This window comes from Notolepis coatsorum (assembly GCF_963971535.1).
Source record: "Notolepis coatsorum genome assembly, chromosome: 8".
Classification (NCBI taxonomy): domain Eukaryota; kingdom Metazoa; phylum Chordata; class Actinopteri; order Aulopiformes; family Paralepididae; genus Notolepis; species Notolepis coatsorum.
The window spans coordinates 85,279,293-85,295,915 of NC_140172.1; the positions used below are offsets into that span (position 1 = coordinate 85,279,293).

The 16,623-nt window shown below is 40.7% G+C and overlaps 1 protein-coding gene across 1 annotated transcript in view; it reads left to right on the forward strand.

Moving 5' to 3' along the window:
* LOC311233098 (uncharacterized protein) overlaps positions 1–13,559 on the forward strand; it is a 66,862-nt gene extending 53,303 nt beyond the window's left edge. The window contains exons 8-10 of the mRNA XM_084319974.1: positions 8,237–8,385; positions 8,716–8,770; positions 9,945–13,559. Of these exons, the coding sequence (XP_084176100.1) occupies positions 8,237–8,385; positions 8,716–8,770; positions 9,945–10,117 (377 nt within the window). The 3' untranslated portion in view covers positions 10,118–13,559. The remainder of the gene's footprint in view (positions 1–8,236; positions 8,386–8,715; positions 8,771–9,944) is intronic.
* Positions 13,560–16,623: the final 3,064 nt, after the last annotated feature.

Consider the following 16,623-nt stretch of genomic DNA (forward strand, 5'->3'; position numbering starts at 1 on the left):
TGTCCTTCATTCTGTTCAAAGACCCCCATTTCCTAGGTCCCCCTCAATGCGGCTCATATGTTCCAATGTCCCTCTTTCCTCCCAAACCCGTGTGTGGTGTCTTCTGTGTACCCCTTTTTATTTTATTTTCCTCCTCTCTATTTTCTATGTGATGTCCATTTATCCCCTTAATCCCTTCCAACTGTGTTACTCTCAGCGTGTGTCTATGTACTTGTTTCAATATGTTCTGTGTTCCGTCTATCATACCTAATTATATTTCCATTTATTTACTCCGTCGGCCTGTGTATTATGTGTCCATGTATACGTTATGTTCGTTCCTATATCCTGCCTCTACCTGCCATTAATAGAGACCCGGCTTGTATTTGAGACCCGGTTACTATTAGAGGAATTACGGTACGTCCAAATCATGTTGTTTATCGAGTTATTTGCACCAATCGGTGTTCACTGTGTCAAGATGGAGTCCCTCTAACGATAGCGAGTGCCCGGACGAAATATGGGTGAGCACCACTTCATCCACAGATCACTTCCTGTTGGGCGATCTGCCGATCGGCCACCAGATGGCGCTCTTGAACCGTTAGAGCAGGGGTGGCCAACCCGCGGCTCGCGAGCCGCATGCGGCTCTTTGCCCGTCAATGTGCGGCTCTTCCATCCATAAAAAAAAATAAAAAAAAAATATTTTTTTTAATATTTTTTTTACTTTTTTTTTTTTTTTACTTTTTTTTTTTTTTTACGTCACTCATTCCATGAGGACGTAGAATAAACATTTACAATTTTTTTTTAAATGGTCCATTTGCATGTTCTTGGTATCTGAATCTAGGGACATATATGGATCAGTGTCAGAAATAGTGTGTCTGTTACTAGGCTTGAGTAAATTGTAATGAACCAAAGGAGAATATCAATTCTATTTAAAAAAAAAAATTATCTTTGACTGTAAATAACACCATGCTAAAATTGACCAGACCTGAAAAATCTAAGCAAATGAATAAAGGGAAGATGATTAAACAGAAGGTTTTGTAGATACAGTACTGAATTCTGCCATCTTTTTTATAATGTAAATTTCTCCACCATTTTTCATCATATTGCAACACCGTTTTTTGCAAGACGTTCACAGAAAGGTAGAGAAACTAACTGCGTTCTGTTTTATGGCAATAACGTTCAGGTTTGTGGGAGATAATCCCAAAAAATAAGAGAAATTAAAAAGTAAATCCAGAAGTCAGATGATTGACAGGGGCTGGTGTGAGCTGGGTAGGGTAGTTTTTCGAAATTTGAAAGCCCTGAGTCTCTTCCTTCAAAAGACTACACTCACTTTTGGATGTGCCACTTCCTCCTGTCAATATGCGCCGGTTTCCGACTCAATGCCCTGAGATTTCTATAATCTTATATTTCACTAATAACAGTTAAAATAATTGGTAAACAAACATAATGCTGAAAATATACACTTTTACTGTATATCTCGGGCTTAAGAGGTTAACCCTGTGAGGCCCAAATTAAAAAGAAATTAGCAACTTCAGAGGCCAGAGGGTGGGACATATAAACACATTTACTATCAAATAGCATTGTGAGGCTGAACAACAGGACCAATTGACTATACATGTGCTTAAAGGGGAACTATCTTATAAATGGCTTTTTTCAGTGTTTACCATTGTTTCTTAGCTATGTGGACTTATATTAATAGGATATATGTCTCTAATTCTCATATTGGCGAATTCTTCCAATTCTCCTCTCACAATATTCACCCTCACTGAACTGAGTCATCTGAAAATGTGCATATCTGTGATGTCAGAGATTTCTCAGCTGCATAATAATGTGGCAGTTGATGTGGCAGTTGGCACCAGGCCACACAGTGGTTGGAGCCCAGCCTCAAAACGGCTTAAGAACTTGAGGTAGAAAAATGCGGTTTTTAGTACTTTATTAGAAATACAAAACAATGCATTTTTTTTTGAAAAAAACCTAGGTGTTCCATAGACTCACAGGAATTGTGTAAAAGTGCCCAAATAGTGAAAGAAATAGTAAAATAGTTCCCCTTTAAAAAAAATTAAATAAACATTATTTTTTTAAATGGCTAAAAGTGATTTTGTAATTTTGCAACCGTGGGTCTCACAGGGTACTTTTAACCCTGTGAGGCCCAAATAAAAAAGACATTAGCAACTTCAGAGGCCAGAGGGTGAGACCTATAAACACATGAAAGGTGCCGTGACTGAAAAAAAAGGTTGAGAAACGCTGGATTATGGTGTGGCTCTTTGTGGTACCACAGTCATTTTTTTGTGGCTCTTAGTCTCTGACTGGTTGGCCACCCCTGCGTTAGAGAGTTGAGTGGAGCTCAGCAGTATATCTCAGGTCCCCAGGGGAGAAATATGATTTCGATCACAGATTTTTGAAATATTGATATCAAAGACGTGTTACGGCGTCTTCGGCAGAATGAGCATGGCGGGGAATGACTAGTTTCGGCGTCTCCGGCGATTAAAGTGTTAAAATACAATTAAATAAATAAAATCAATTAAAGTGGGCGTGCTAGCGTCTGTACAGAGGTGAGGCTCTCATCTCCTGTTTCGCGACGATAAGTGTATAGTTCTTAGGTTTTCACACATTAACTCAATGAGCGCCTAGAGGTCACTGTTTACCATCTGGTAAGAAGGCCAGCGCTCTGTTCAATGGGGTTAATGCCGGTGTTTGCGAGTGCTAAAACTATTAAATATTATAGCTATGGATCTAAGACCCACGTCGATTGTCAGTGAGTTTCTTCCGGTCAACATGCAAGAAACTGATAATTTTTTCATACATACATTTCCGTTTTATACCGTGGTGAATATGAATATAGTTTTAGAGTGATCCTGTCGAATCCCAATAAACTCCAGCAAACGGCGCTTCAATGCATTTCCTTAGAAATCGTGCCATTTGTCGCTTGATTTATTATCATTCTGAAATAAACGCTAGATTATCGGTATTATATGTTTCATCATGCGCGCACGGAAGCGGGCGCTGAAAAGTCTAAACCGCTGGCGCGATAACCCGACTTTTTTCGTGATTGGCACTGAAACAGTTAAGTACATTTCTCCTCTTATCCCTCTAACCTTTCAGCTAAAGTCTGACCTTTCATGTTTGACATATTCTGTCCATTTCGTCCAAATCTGGTAGAATCTTTCCAGTTGGATTCTAATTGAGAATGAAATTTTTTCCATTACATATACCGTACTTTTCGCACTATAAGCCGCACCTGACTATAAGCCGCAGCAGCTAAATTGAATGATGTATACATATATAAGCCGCACTGGACTATAAGCCGCAGGTGTTTTAATGTTTAATTACCATATGTAATTAGCATTGGGACACAATACTGTTGGACAAATAACAAGAATGAACTCATTTACAAGTTGTATTAAGTTTAGCAAATAAGGGAACAGATAAATAACATTTCAATGCAGTCAAAAAAGCAATATTTAGATTTTTACATTTTCGGGTTTGGTCACGTCGAGTCACATATAAGCCGCACCGTTATATAAGCCGCAGGGTCGAAAAATGGGGGAAAAAGCCGCGGCTTATAGTCCGAAAAGTACGGTATATCATGAATTACATCTATCCAGTCTTCAATTGTGGGTGTCTCTGGTTTTAACCATCTTCTCGTGATAGCTTTCTTACTTGCTATCAAAAGCATCTTGATCAATTTCTTATCATTGAAATCCCATTTTTCGAAGGAGATGTTCCCTAGGTACAAGGTGTCAATCAAAGGGGATGTCAATCTAAAAAATGGCTTCTAGGTTCCTGTGTATCTCTAGCCAGTATGGTGCCAAAGTCTGGCATTCCCAAAATATATGTAAATGATTAGCTTCTATCGATCCACAGGATCTCCAGCAACCCACCCCAATTCCCTGGTGTCTTTTCTGTTGTGGAGTGATAAAGAACCTTACTAGGTTTTTCCAACCGAATCCACTCCAGTTATTGGAGCATGTTGTATCCCATTGTTGTGTACATAAACGATCCCATGCATCCTCTGAAATTGACATATTACATTCCTTCTCCCATTTCTCCTTTATATACATTGTGTTGGTTGAATTCAATTTGGCCTGACAGAGTCCACCTAAACGTTAAAGGATACTATTTTTACCTCTTGCATTACAGGTTATGATATGTGATTATCCCATTATGTACATAGGAGCCTACCTCGATACTAGCATGCCGAAAAAAACTTTACACTGAACCCAAAAGAAAAGGAGAAAAAAAGTAAATAAAATTAAGTCAACTTTTGTGACTACCAAGGTAGAGGTCACTTCTGTGACCCTCCACAAGCCTATAAGAGGCTCCAAGGGGAATCCCTCTTCTCGCTGTCGATAGAGGGAACCCTTGAGGAAAACAGTGTTAGGGAGATCCATAGTCCATTCATTTCCCTGTTCTTATTTGTATCTTATTTAGACCGCTAGGTGTTTCATTACTTCTCAGTTCTCAGTCATTTCTAAAATGTGAAGTACATACCCGCTTACCGTAATTCCTCTAATAGTAACCGGTATTCAATTAAAAACCGGGTCTCTATTAATGACCGGGTGCGCTGTTGAGCTAAGCAATTATAAGCCGGCCTCCTAATACAAGCCGGGTTTCATGTATATTAGAGTTATTGTTGTTATATGCTGGCCTGGCTGTGCAGTAAATACCATATAATGGTATGGTGTTAATGTTATCAAGAGAGTAAGCCTACCTCAGAATTGTATAAAACGAAGTTATTATTATTATTATTATTATTATTATTATTATTATTATACCAGTATTGTTGTAACTGAGGGGTACAATTCCCTGACTGTATTGATAAGTATGGTATCATTAAACCACTACCGTCTTATGTACTTTAATTACTGGCCATACAGTACATGATATATAAATATGATGAACACTTCCCACAATGAATCGGTTCCACACAAAGTTGTAATTAAGTATTTATTGCAGCAAAAGGTACATAATATACTTCTCTATTTTACTTTGAATGCGCTTATAAGGCAAAGGAATGTGCGTAGGCAAATCAATAATGAATGTCCATTCTCTGGTTACGCAGGAGGTAATTATACAACCTGAATCTTAGGGAATTATATCTATGGTGCACTAGTAATATATAGCGGGAGATACTGGAAGGGTCCCCCCGGTTGTAAGCCAGCAGGGGTAGAGGATCTGTCGGTAGTAGAGCCTGGGTCAACGATGATAAAGAGACTCCGAGTACGGGAGACGGTGCAATAAGATCTTGATCCGCAGACGAATACAGCTGTTCTCCGTAGCCTGTAGATCCACAGGGAAGAAAGCTAGCCTGCCTCAGGCTCTCTGAGGCGCAGACTCGACGTGGCTCCTCACAGGGTAAATCCCACACACGTGTAGGCGTCGGCGATTCTCCGCTCCATTAATCACAGGACCAAAAGCAAATATAATCCAGCCGCAAAGGGCTATGTAGTCGTCGGGTAGATTAATCCAGTGTACATGTCCACACGGTTCTCGTCTAGGGCTCCTCGGGTGAAAGCGCCATGAAGCAGCCCAGCCTGGATAAGCACTCTAGCTGATACGAGGAAGCGTTGGTGATGCTGGTCACTGTAGAACTTTAGCCGCACGATACACTATACACAAATAGACTATTACTGACTTAATAGAAATATGTCGCACTCGACGGTATAGCGCCAAACTCTGACAATTCAGTTATTAATTCGCACGCGGTCTCAATGCTCTATTTGGGGCCAAACAGGCCATACTTCACTGCACGTTGTATCGTGGGTGAGGCTTCTACTTATTGGGTAACAACACTAAGTTTCTCTAAGACTAAGTGCTTCTGTATTCACCTGCGCCATATTTATATGCACGGCGAACAATCTAGTGCCAACCTCATTTCTGTCTCGTATTCTTGGGCAAAGCCGGGCATGTACAGACATGTCTTGACGGTGGCTTTGAACCTGACTTTGGAGGCATGGCCTTGGTGCCTGTGGACCGCTGTCCAATAGGAGAATGAAATATTATGGTCTGTACTAGGCTAAAGGGATATTCCGTGTATATGTACAAGGAATATACAAGGGATATCAAACGATATACAAATATTATGCAATATATATCAATCAATAAATATATATATTCGGTTTAATCTGATCCTTTGTAACAATTGTGATTGCACTATTTTACTTTATTTAACTTTTTTTGACCACCTGTAATTGCACTGTTTACTACCGTATTTCATACAGTACTTGCTTGGTTTCAATAAATGAACCCAGTACATTTTACTGGGTTCAAACTGACACAAAATGTTGATTTATTCATTATGATCTGTTTGAAAATTAGAAATATAGGCCTCTCTCTTATACATGCCTCCTCCTAATACAAGCCTGGTATCCGCTACAGTTGAAACAAATACAAGCCGGGGTTACTATTAGAGGAATTACGGTAGCTTACCCTTTACCCCTTAATTATGCTCCTGTTATTCTTAATCTTATCTTTACTCATTCTTCTACTATGATCCTGTTATTTCTCCTGTACCCAATTATGTATTTACTTCCTTACCCTTAATCCAATCATTATCATAGCCATGGACTAACATTTATACTATCATTTTCATATAGTTTGTTTCTGGATGTTGGGTCGCTTCCTCTTGTTCGCCTTCCCGTTGTCTGCCATGTCATCTGCTTCAACTGTTCCATCAGTGTCTCCGGTACCTTGATTGGGTTGATGGGGAAGCCCCTTTTAGCCATGTCTTGTGCTGCCTCCCTCACCGTCTCGTAAACCATGGTTTCCTCATCGTATTTCACTCTCAGACGGGCTGGGAATATCTTTTGGAAGTAAATGTCTTGGGCCTTGAGGATCCTCCTCACCTCTGTGTATTATTTTCGTTTTTGGAGAATACGTGGCGTGTAGTCGTTGTCTAGGCTTACTCGCATCCCTTTCCAGGTTAATCCTTTCTTTTGCCATGCCGACCATAATGTCCTTTCTTTGGTTCTGGAGCTGAGAAATTTGACCAGAATTGATCTTGGGTGGGCGTCTGCTGGCGGCTGGGCTGGGCGGGCTGGCGGTGGGCTCTTTCTATCTGTAGATTCGTTTTTTTCGGGTATGTCGAGGCTCTCTCATTATCTTCTCCACAAACTCAATCATGGACGGGGAGTCCTTTTCTGCCCCCTCGTGTCGTGGATGCCATATATCCGGATATTGTCTCGCCTCGCACGGCCCTCGAGGTCTGTTAGCTTGTCGTCCATTTTAGCTTGTAGCTTTAGCATCTCCATGATGTCATCCGAGTTCTGAATACTCTCTTCTGTTTGCATAATTCGCCCCTCAGCCACGTCCAGTCTTGAGTTTGTTTTCTTTAATTCCTCTTTGATAACGTAGAGCTGTTTCTTGTTATCTCTTCTAAAGTATCTTAATTCTTTTGAGTATCATGGCCCAGTCTGCTGCGTCATCCTCATCCTCATCGTAGCTATCTCTAGCTGGGGAACAGCTTCAGCTTCGTTCATTTTAATTTAGCAAGTTTTCCTGTGTTTGTTTCTTTCCTCTTTTCCTAGCGGTCATTTCTGCCCTCTTTATTTCGTTAGTTTACTTTACTTTGGGGTTTAAATTTCTCGTTGAGGGGCTTTTTAAAAAAAAAATTAACAGGAGCTCTCACCTCACACCGCCATCCTGTCTGTCTCTCTTACTCTGATATTTTGTCTGTTTTATTCTTACTCTGATATTTTGTCTGTTATGTTTTGTCTGTTATATTTTGACTCTCGTCATTTGTCTGTTATATTTTGTCTGTTATATTCTGACTGATATTTTGTCATATTTTGACTCTGATTATTTGTCTGTTATATTTTGTCTGTTATATTCTTACTCTGATATTTTGTCTGTTATATTTTGACTCTGATCATTTGTCTGTTATATTTTGACTCTGATCATTTGTCTGTTATATTTTGTCTGTTATATTCTTACTCTGATATTTTGTCTGTTATATTTTGACTCTGATCATTTGTCTGTTATATTTTGACTCTGATCATTTGTCTGTTATATTCTGTCTGTTATATTCTGACTGATCATTTGTCTGTTATATTTTGTCTGTTATATTCTTACTCTGATAATTTGTCTGTTATATGTTGTCTGTTATATTCTTACTCTGATATTTTGTCTGTTATATTCTGACTCTGATCATTTTGTCTGTTTATATTCTTACTCTGATATTTATCTGTTATATTTTGTCTTATATTTTTGACTGATCATTTGTCTGTTATATTCCTACTCTGTTATATCTCATCATTTCCAGCCATTGAGCTCAACCCAGCGTACCTGAAGGCCATCCTGAGGCGTGCAGAGCTTTATGAGAAGACGGACAAGTTGGACGAGGCTCTGGTAGACTACAAGAATGTGCTGGAGAAAGACCCGGGTCACCACGCTGCAAGACAAGCCTGCATGGTAAACTATTACACTGACGCTAGCAAACAAGCAGAGGTTAATTCTCTCTTTGTTTATGGACAGAAGTGGGAAACGTGTTGTTTCCAACCTACGTGTTCGAGCTACAAAGTTGAGAAAACATGAATGCCAACCTTTTGGCAATTATCATTTTTTTTATATATATAATTAGTCTCACAATATATATATTTTTTAAATACACATAATAAATTGAGGGAAAGTGAATATTGATAATTGATAAACAAAGTAAGATTAATTATTATTAGCAGATTAACAATTATTATTGTCTCACACTCTGCCTCTCTCTCTCTCTCTCTCGCTCTCGTTCTCTAGTGTCTTCCCAGGCAGATAGAGGAGAGGAATGAGAAGCTGAAAGAGGAGATGATGGGTATGCTTCTAACCCTAACATTGTACATATGTATGCTTCTAACCCTAACACATTGTACATTAAAGAAACTACTATTTTTTTTATAATAAACTACCATAATTCCTCTAATAGTAACCGGTATTCAATTAAAAACCGGGTCTCTATTAATGACCGGGTGCGCTGTTGAGCTAAGCAATTATAAGCCGGCCTCCTAATACAAGCCGGGTTTCATGTATATTAGAGTTATTGTTGTTATATGCTGGCCTGGCTGTGCAGTAAATACCATATAATGGTATGGTGTTAATGTTATCAAGAGAGTAAGCCTACCTCAGAATTGTATAAAACGAAGTTATTATTATTATTATTATTATACCAGTATTGTGATATTTTACTTTATTTAACTTTTTTTGACCATCTGTAATTGCACTGTTTACTACCGTATTTCATACAGTACTTGCTTGGTTTCAATAAATGAACCCAGTACATTTTACTGGGTTCAAACTGACACAAAATGTTGATTTATTCATTATGATCTGTTTGAAAATTAGAAATATAGGCCTCTCTCTTATACATGCCTCCTCCTAATACAAGCCTGGTATCCGCTACAGTTGAAACAAATACAAGCCGGGGTTACTATTAGAGGAATTACGGTATTACTATTTCAACAATTCATACAAAAGGTAACAACCACATTACGGTCGACTTTGATCCCTGTGAACAATAATTCAGTTATAAAAATGTTTATAACCCGTCCCTAGCTCATACTAAAACACAAACATATAATATTATATTTATAGTTGATTTTGATGATTTATGTTTAATGAAACTACAGTAGTTTTAGAGGCAAATGTGATAATATCTAAACATACCTATCCAGACAAAATCACAATTTTCAGTGGTAGTGCCTCACCTTAATTTCCCTGATGAAGTGTGTGTGTGTGTGTGTGTGTGTGTGTGTGTGTGTGTGTGTGTGTGTGTGTGTGTGTGTGTGTGTGTGTGTGTGTGTGTGTGTGTGTGTGTGTGTGTGTGTGTGTGTGTGTGTGTGTGTGTGTGTGTGTGTGTGTGTGTGTGTGTGTGTGTGTGTGTGTGTGTGTGTGTGTGTGTGTTAGCATACAGTATACCAGACCTTCCATCTTGAGTCCTTTATGCTGACGTTGTGGAGGTTTTGATCTTTGCTTGTTTCTCGTCTCCTCAGGGAAATTCAAAGAGCTGGGCAACATGTTCCTGCGACCTTTCGGTCTTTCAACCAACAACTTCCAGGTCAACCAGGACTCAAATTCTGGCTCCTATTCCATCAACTTTGTTCAACAACAAAACTCCTCTACTACCAATAACAACAACAACAACAACAACAGCAGCACACAATGACGCCATGATAGCTGTATCAACATGACAGCTCTACCAGCACCAACACCATCAACATCAACACCAAAAACAGAAGCACACGATGACAGCTGTACCAACAGCCACGGCAACACCAACTTCAACAACAGCAGCACACGATGACGCCATGACAGCTGTACCAACAGCAACACCAACAACAGCAGCACACAATGACGCCATGACAGCTGTACCAACAGCAACAGCAGGCACACAGTGATGCCACAAGGGCTGTACCCATTGTCACTGAGTCTGTTTTCATACACATTGCTATTCCAGATATTGGCTAATATCCTGGTTAAAGCTAGTGTCTGTAATTCTACCAGATTAAAATAAACACAAAAAAATTTAAACAAAGTAGGCTCTTTTTTATTTGCTAATGTTCACTGTTAGACAGCGTTACAGATTCTACCTATAAGGTGTTATTCAGGATAAGGTGTTTTAATAATATCCCAGATACTAACTAATATCCTGGTTAAACCTGCACTATGTAACCTTTTCACTGGAAAAGATGGCTTCTTCAGTGTCTTAAGTGAGAGTTGGACTGAACAAGAGAAAACCCTGCCATCGGATGAAACCAGTGGAACTGTCACTCTGAGGTCTTCTGGTTGGGCAGCACCAGCGACATGGACTCTCCTCTGCAAACAGGAGGTCTGTGATGTATGTATTAGAACTACTATCTCTATAGCAGACATGTCAATGATACTAATGAAAAACAGTGTCCACACTTGCCATGCTTGAAGTTTTATCCTCTGTTTGTTTCTGTAGAAAACACTTAGTAGTTACCTCCCACGGCCACAGGGGGCAGCTTTAAGGTCTCATTCAGAATAAGGTGTTTATGCACATTCATATTCCAAATACTAGCTAGTGTCCTGTCTAAGGTCTTATACAGGGTAAGGTGTTTATATACACATTAATACTACAGATACTAGCTAATAGACCGGTTTCCTGTTTACAAACATATCGCGTTTGAGCCAATCGGCAATACCAACTGAGTCACGTGACTATAAGTTGCTCCGGACCTGCACGAGGCTCTATTGAGAAACCATGACATTCCCCTGACTAAAAGTTGTTTAAAATGAAAACGGCTGGATGTCATTTAGCCAAATCAGTATGGCTGTGAGTGTGAGTCGTTCACATTTTACATATCTAGCTTTGACATGTATTGATTGTTTAGATCGCTAGCATGCCTAATGGCTTGTGTCCATAGGGGACGTTTTATGAGTTGTCAGCTCCTTTCTGTCATTCATTTCTATGCTGGAGAAGCGTCAGGCGCGCTCCTCTTCCCAGAGCCGCGTCTCGCATTGTATGAGCTCTCGACGGCAGCGTTTTTGGTGGAGCGCTCCCAGCTCATAAAGTTGAAAGTAGTTCAACTTTTTTCGAAAGGAGCGCGCTCATCAATGTAATTCATCGAGGAAGGGGCGGAGCCGCGGCTGGCGCAAGCTCTGGGGAGACCCAGAAAGACGCTCAAAGCTTTTTTTTCTTCTTTTTTCAAAGCGGTCTGCCATAAAAAATAAAGGCTTTGAGTGGACACATAGCCTAACAATGCAAATATATTTTAGTCTGCCCCGTTGTTCTGACCAGTTACGGTCTTATTCAGGATACGGTGTTTATGTACATTAATATTCCATATATTAGCTAATATCCTGGTGGTTAAGGTCTTATTCAGGATAAGGTGTTTATATACACATTAATATTAAAGTGGCCCTTTAACACTATCAGTGCCTACCTTGTTTACCTTTTTACCCTGTTGAATGCCATCATCCACTTCAATGTTAGCGTTAAAAATGCCTAATCTATGTTTTAAATTATGGCTTATGCGTCTAATCTGCCAGTCGCTTATCAATGACTTGTTTGCAGTCAACATTGTCGAAACAGATTGTTTTTTTATCGGTTCATTTTCGTTTTATAGCATTTTGAAAAGCCCTCCTTTTCAAGGAAAATATAAAGATTCCGTGATAAAAGACATTTACTGGAATATTCTAGAATACACAAAAACGTTGTAATTTTTCGGCCTATTTATGAATCGTTTTCAAATAAACGCTAGATTATCGATAGTATATGTGTACGTATGCACGCTATAGAGGCGATCTGAAAAATCGATTCTCTTATTTCCTCATCAGTGATAACAGCCACATCACACATAGGGCAAACGCTGAAATCTCCGTGAAAACAGGTCTGATTATCCTAAGACTGGTCAAATAGATTCCTTACCTGAGATCAGATGTTATCCAAAAAGATTATTCCAATTCCTGATCGCCATTCCAAATATCGATCACGCTTATTGATTCATTATTGGCTGCTGTAAATATATATTCCAGGCTGATTTCCGTCTCGCGATCAGATCCCTCTTGATCTGACGTCTCGCCAGCACAATGGAGCCAGTTGGCTCCACCTCTACAGATCTACAGATCAGTCTAATCGACTGACCTGCAGTTACACAGGGATATACGATAGGGGGCGCTTTTTCCCATCTGAGCTCCTGGAGGAGCTGCTGTACCAACGGGAGACTCGGTTGATGAAATATGCATACAAAAATAAAACGATAATTGTTGTCGTCGGCACTCAATAGGGGGGCTAATAAAACTAGCTATGACGTTGTTGGCACTCAAAGTGTTAAGAAACATGTTCTGTTGATTTTTGAACATCAGAAAACTATATTGTCGCAATATTACATCTCCGTAAAGTTTTTTTTTGTTTTTTTTGTTTAACCTTTATTTACCCAGGGTAGGTTCGCTGAGCACAGATGCTCTTTTTCAGGAACGCCCTGCTTCACATTCACACAGTTCCATTCACACCTGGGAGCTGCCCAGTACAACCAGTCAACACCATTGGCCACTGAGAAACTCCACTGGAGCAGTTGGGGGTTAAGTGCCTTGCTCAAGGGCAGTTCAGCGGTAGTTGTTAAGGGGATGGGAGAGAGTTATGAATTCAGTTCCCCAGCCCAGATTTTTCCTGCCAGTCCCGGGGATCGAACCGGCGACCTTCCAGTCACAAACCCGCTTCTCTAACCTTTAGGCCACCGCTGCCCGAGGTCAAGCTTCAGGTCATGGTATTTTTCACCTCCGTCGTCACATTGAGCTGAAATGAACACAAATGATTCTGTGTTCTCTGATGACATCACTGGATGACTCGTTCAAACTCATTAACTCAAACATCAGCAACTATCAAAGCAAATTAATTTGCGCAATGCATTTACATGTGTTTTTTGGTCAAGTGCCTTCAAGAGTTCCCATCTGTTTCTTTTCTGTGCCCTTGTGAATAAGTACTAATAAATTGCAAATGAATTACGGCACAATACCTATAGGGAGGTGTAGTGGTTACGTCATTGTTGTTTCCCGCGCGGTACACCCCACTTGAAATTGCAATGTATTCTCAATGGACACATTTCTAAATTGTCTCGTTTAAAACTAATAAAGCATGAACATTGGCATGGTGTACCTTTCTGTGTGTATTCATCCACAATCTATAGCTCAACATGAAAAAAGCAATTAATCGTAAAAGTAGCAAAATAACGTTTATGTTTTCGTTCACTGAGAAACTACACAATGGCTGTGACGTGTGTTAGAGTCGAGAGAGTCAAGTCAAGAGTTTTATTTGTCACGGCATACAAGTATACAATGAAATGCGGGTGGTCTTGCCCGCAACGATGTGCAATACAGTGGTACAACATATAATAGAATCCAATAAAAACAACATTGTGCAATAAACAGGTAACATGGTGGGACATCTCGGTATCTGTACATAGTTATTTACAGAGCATATAGAACATGCTAGGTAGCTTTGGTAGTGCAATGCACTGTTACTGTTGTTATACTAATTTAAAGTGGCCTTTCCTTTTGGCCATAAGTGTGTGTGTGTGCGGCATGAGTGTGTGCCCGCTCATGTTAAAGTGGCTGCTAGTGTGTGAGCGTGCACAGCGTGCGTGTCGTGTGTGTGCTCATGTGTGCTTGTGTGTGGATAGTTCAGTGTTCTGTGGCACTCAGTGTTCATTGTTCAAGGCTCTGATGGCCTGGGGGAAGAAGCTGAGCCTAAGCCTCTCTGTCCTAGTAGCTGGGGTTCGCAGGCGTCTGCCTGACATCAGCAGCTGGAACAGGCTGTTATTGGGGTGGTGGGGGTCTTTCATTATTCTGCAGGCTCTGGATTTGCACCTCTTGTTGTATAGAACCTGCAGGGGAGGTAGTGCAATAACCGTGGTACGCTCGGCTGAGCGCACCACTCTCTGTAGGGCCTTCTTGTCCTGTGCCGTGTTGTTTCCATACCAGGCAGTGATGTTTCCGGTCAAGATGCTCTCTACAGCTCCTGAGTAGAAGGACTGGAGTATCTTCCCCGATACTCTGAACTTCCTTAACTGTCTCAGGTGGTAGAGGCGCTGCTTCGCCTTCTTTACGACTGTGTCTATGTGTGTTGACCATGTCAGATCCTCTGTTAGGCGACAGCACTGAACGACAGGTGTGCTGGTAAGTGTAGTTCCTTTTTTACGACAAATTAAAAAAATTATTTAACTTTATTTCAACCAAAAATGCTTAAACAATCATGTTAGTGATAGAAGGGAACTCATTTTGTGCAAAAATGGAAAGCTTGCCAATGTTCATGAGGCAGAATTATTACAATAGCCGATAATACATTTTCCCAATGATAATCCCTATACATGTGGACCGCGCAGGAAACTAAAGTGACGTCAGACTACACCTCCCTATTAGTATAGTAAAATAAGATAATCCTTTATTGATCCCCTTGTGGAAATTCGTGTGTCAAGCAGCATGGGGGGGAGGATACACTGGGGGATGCATAGCTTCACAGTCCTATACAGTCCAGTATCATACACTATAGATACACTTAAGGTGTAGATACAAATACAATATAATAATGTAAAAAGTACAAACACAAGATGGTCCAGTGATATGAGTGTCTAGTGCAAAATACAAGATAGTCGGTACGGGCTGGGTGGCGTAGCGGAGATTGCACTCGTCACCAATGCAAGAGACTCCGGTCTCGAATCCCGGTGTCAGCATTGCCTGCGGCTTGGGCCAGTCGTCATACTATCTCAATTGACAGAGGTAGCGGGTGGAAGTCGATGGGTGGGGATTGGACGTTGTGGACAGCGACTCCTACAGGTCGGTTGGGTGACGCCTGCACAGCAGAGACAGGAAGTATCGGAGGCAGCGTGAGCCTCCCACGCGTTACTCCTCGCCACTGAGAGTCCGCGCTGTCTGGTGAAAAGATGCGACAGGCTGCCTCCTCGTGTACCGGAGGGGACACGTGATGCAAGGCTTCTATCCTCACTACAGCCGACCAGTGGGAGGCATAGTCTAGCAACGTTCAAGACAGGGGAGGGGAGAATTGGCAATACGAAATTGGGATGGGAGAAAAATAGAAAAATAAGGAGAAAAAGTGGATCAAAAAAGATAGTCGGTACAGTGATGTGAGTCTAGTTCTCAAGTCCCGAGTTGTGACAGTGATAGTTCTGGCAGCAGATCCATAGCCTAGATATCAACCATGTCACCGCACTTCTTAGAGAGCTGCACTGGCTTCCCATTGCTGCACGAATCCGCTTCGAGGTCCTTGACCATGTAGCGAGGGGAACGGCTGCCTCCTACTTCCAGTCAATGGTCTCTAACTACACAACCCGCAGACTAAGACCTCGATGCTCTGCATTTTCTGGCCACCTGAGACCCACTCCTGTTCAGGCTCCTATAGTAGGGGGTCATCAAAGCGAGGCAGGCTATTCTCTGTCCTCGTGCCACGATGGTGGAACAAACATCCCACCACAGTCGGGACAGCTGAAACCCACCCAAATTTCCACTGTTGACTAAAAACTAGTGCTGTCAATAGATTAAAAAAAATTAACTAATTAATCTCACAATTTTCTGTAATTAATCTATATTAATCTAGATTAAAAATAGCATTTTTAGATTTAAGACCGAAGCTTGTAACAGATATTTACTTGAGTAAAATCATGGAATTAATGTAAAATCAACACGAAGAAAGTATATTTAGATTAAAATACTATTTTAATAGTAATATAAATCATATTGAAGGATCTCGAGGTTTTTCAGTGTATATAATGTAAACAAAATGTATATAATGACAGCACTGTTTATAGCCATCTGAGAGCACCACAGGCAGAGAGAGAGTGTGTTAGATAAGGATTGAAAGTGCAGACAGGCTTTGGACGTTTAGTGTGTGGTATAGGAACTGATTAACAACCTGCAGATGAGGCTGTGCTGTTGTCATCACCAGCTGATAGCCACAGCGTTTGTTTGGGGTAAGTTAATATCAACATTGCTGTTGCTATAGTGATCTGGGTCAAATAGCTGTGGCCAAAGACAGAGTGTCACATAGGAACGATCATCATTGATGATGATGATGATTATTATAATGTGTTTTCTTCCGCGTGTGAGTTAGAACAGGACACAGCGTGATACGAGCAGACGTGGAGAGAGAGACTAGAGGGTGGTGGGAGGGGCCTCCCCTCCCCCTCCCCCCCTTCT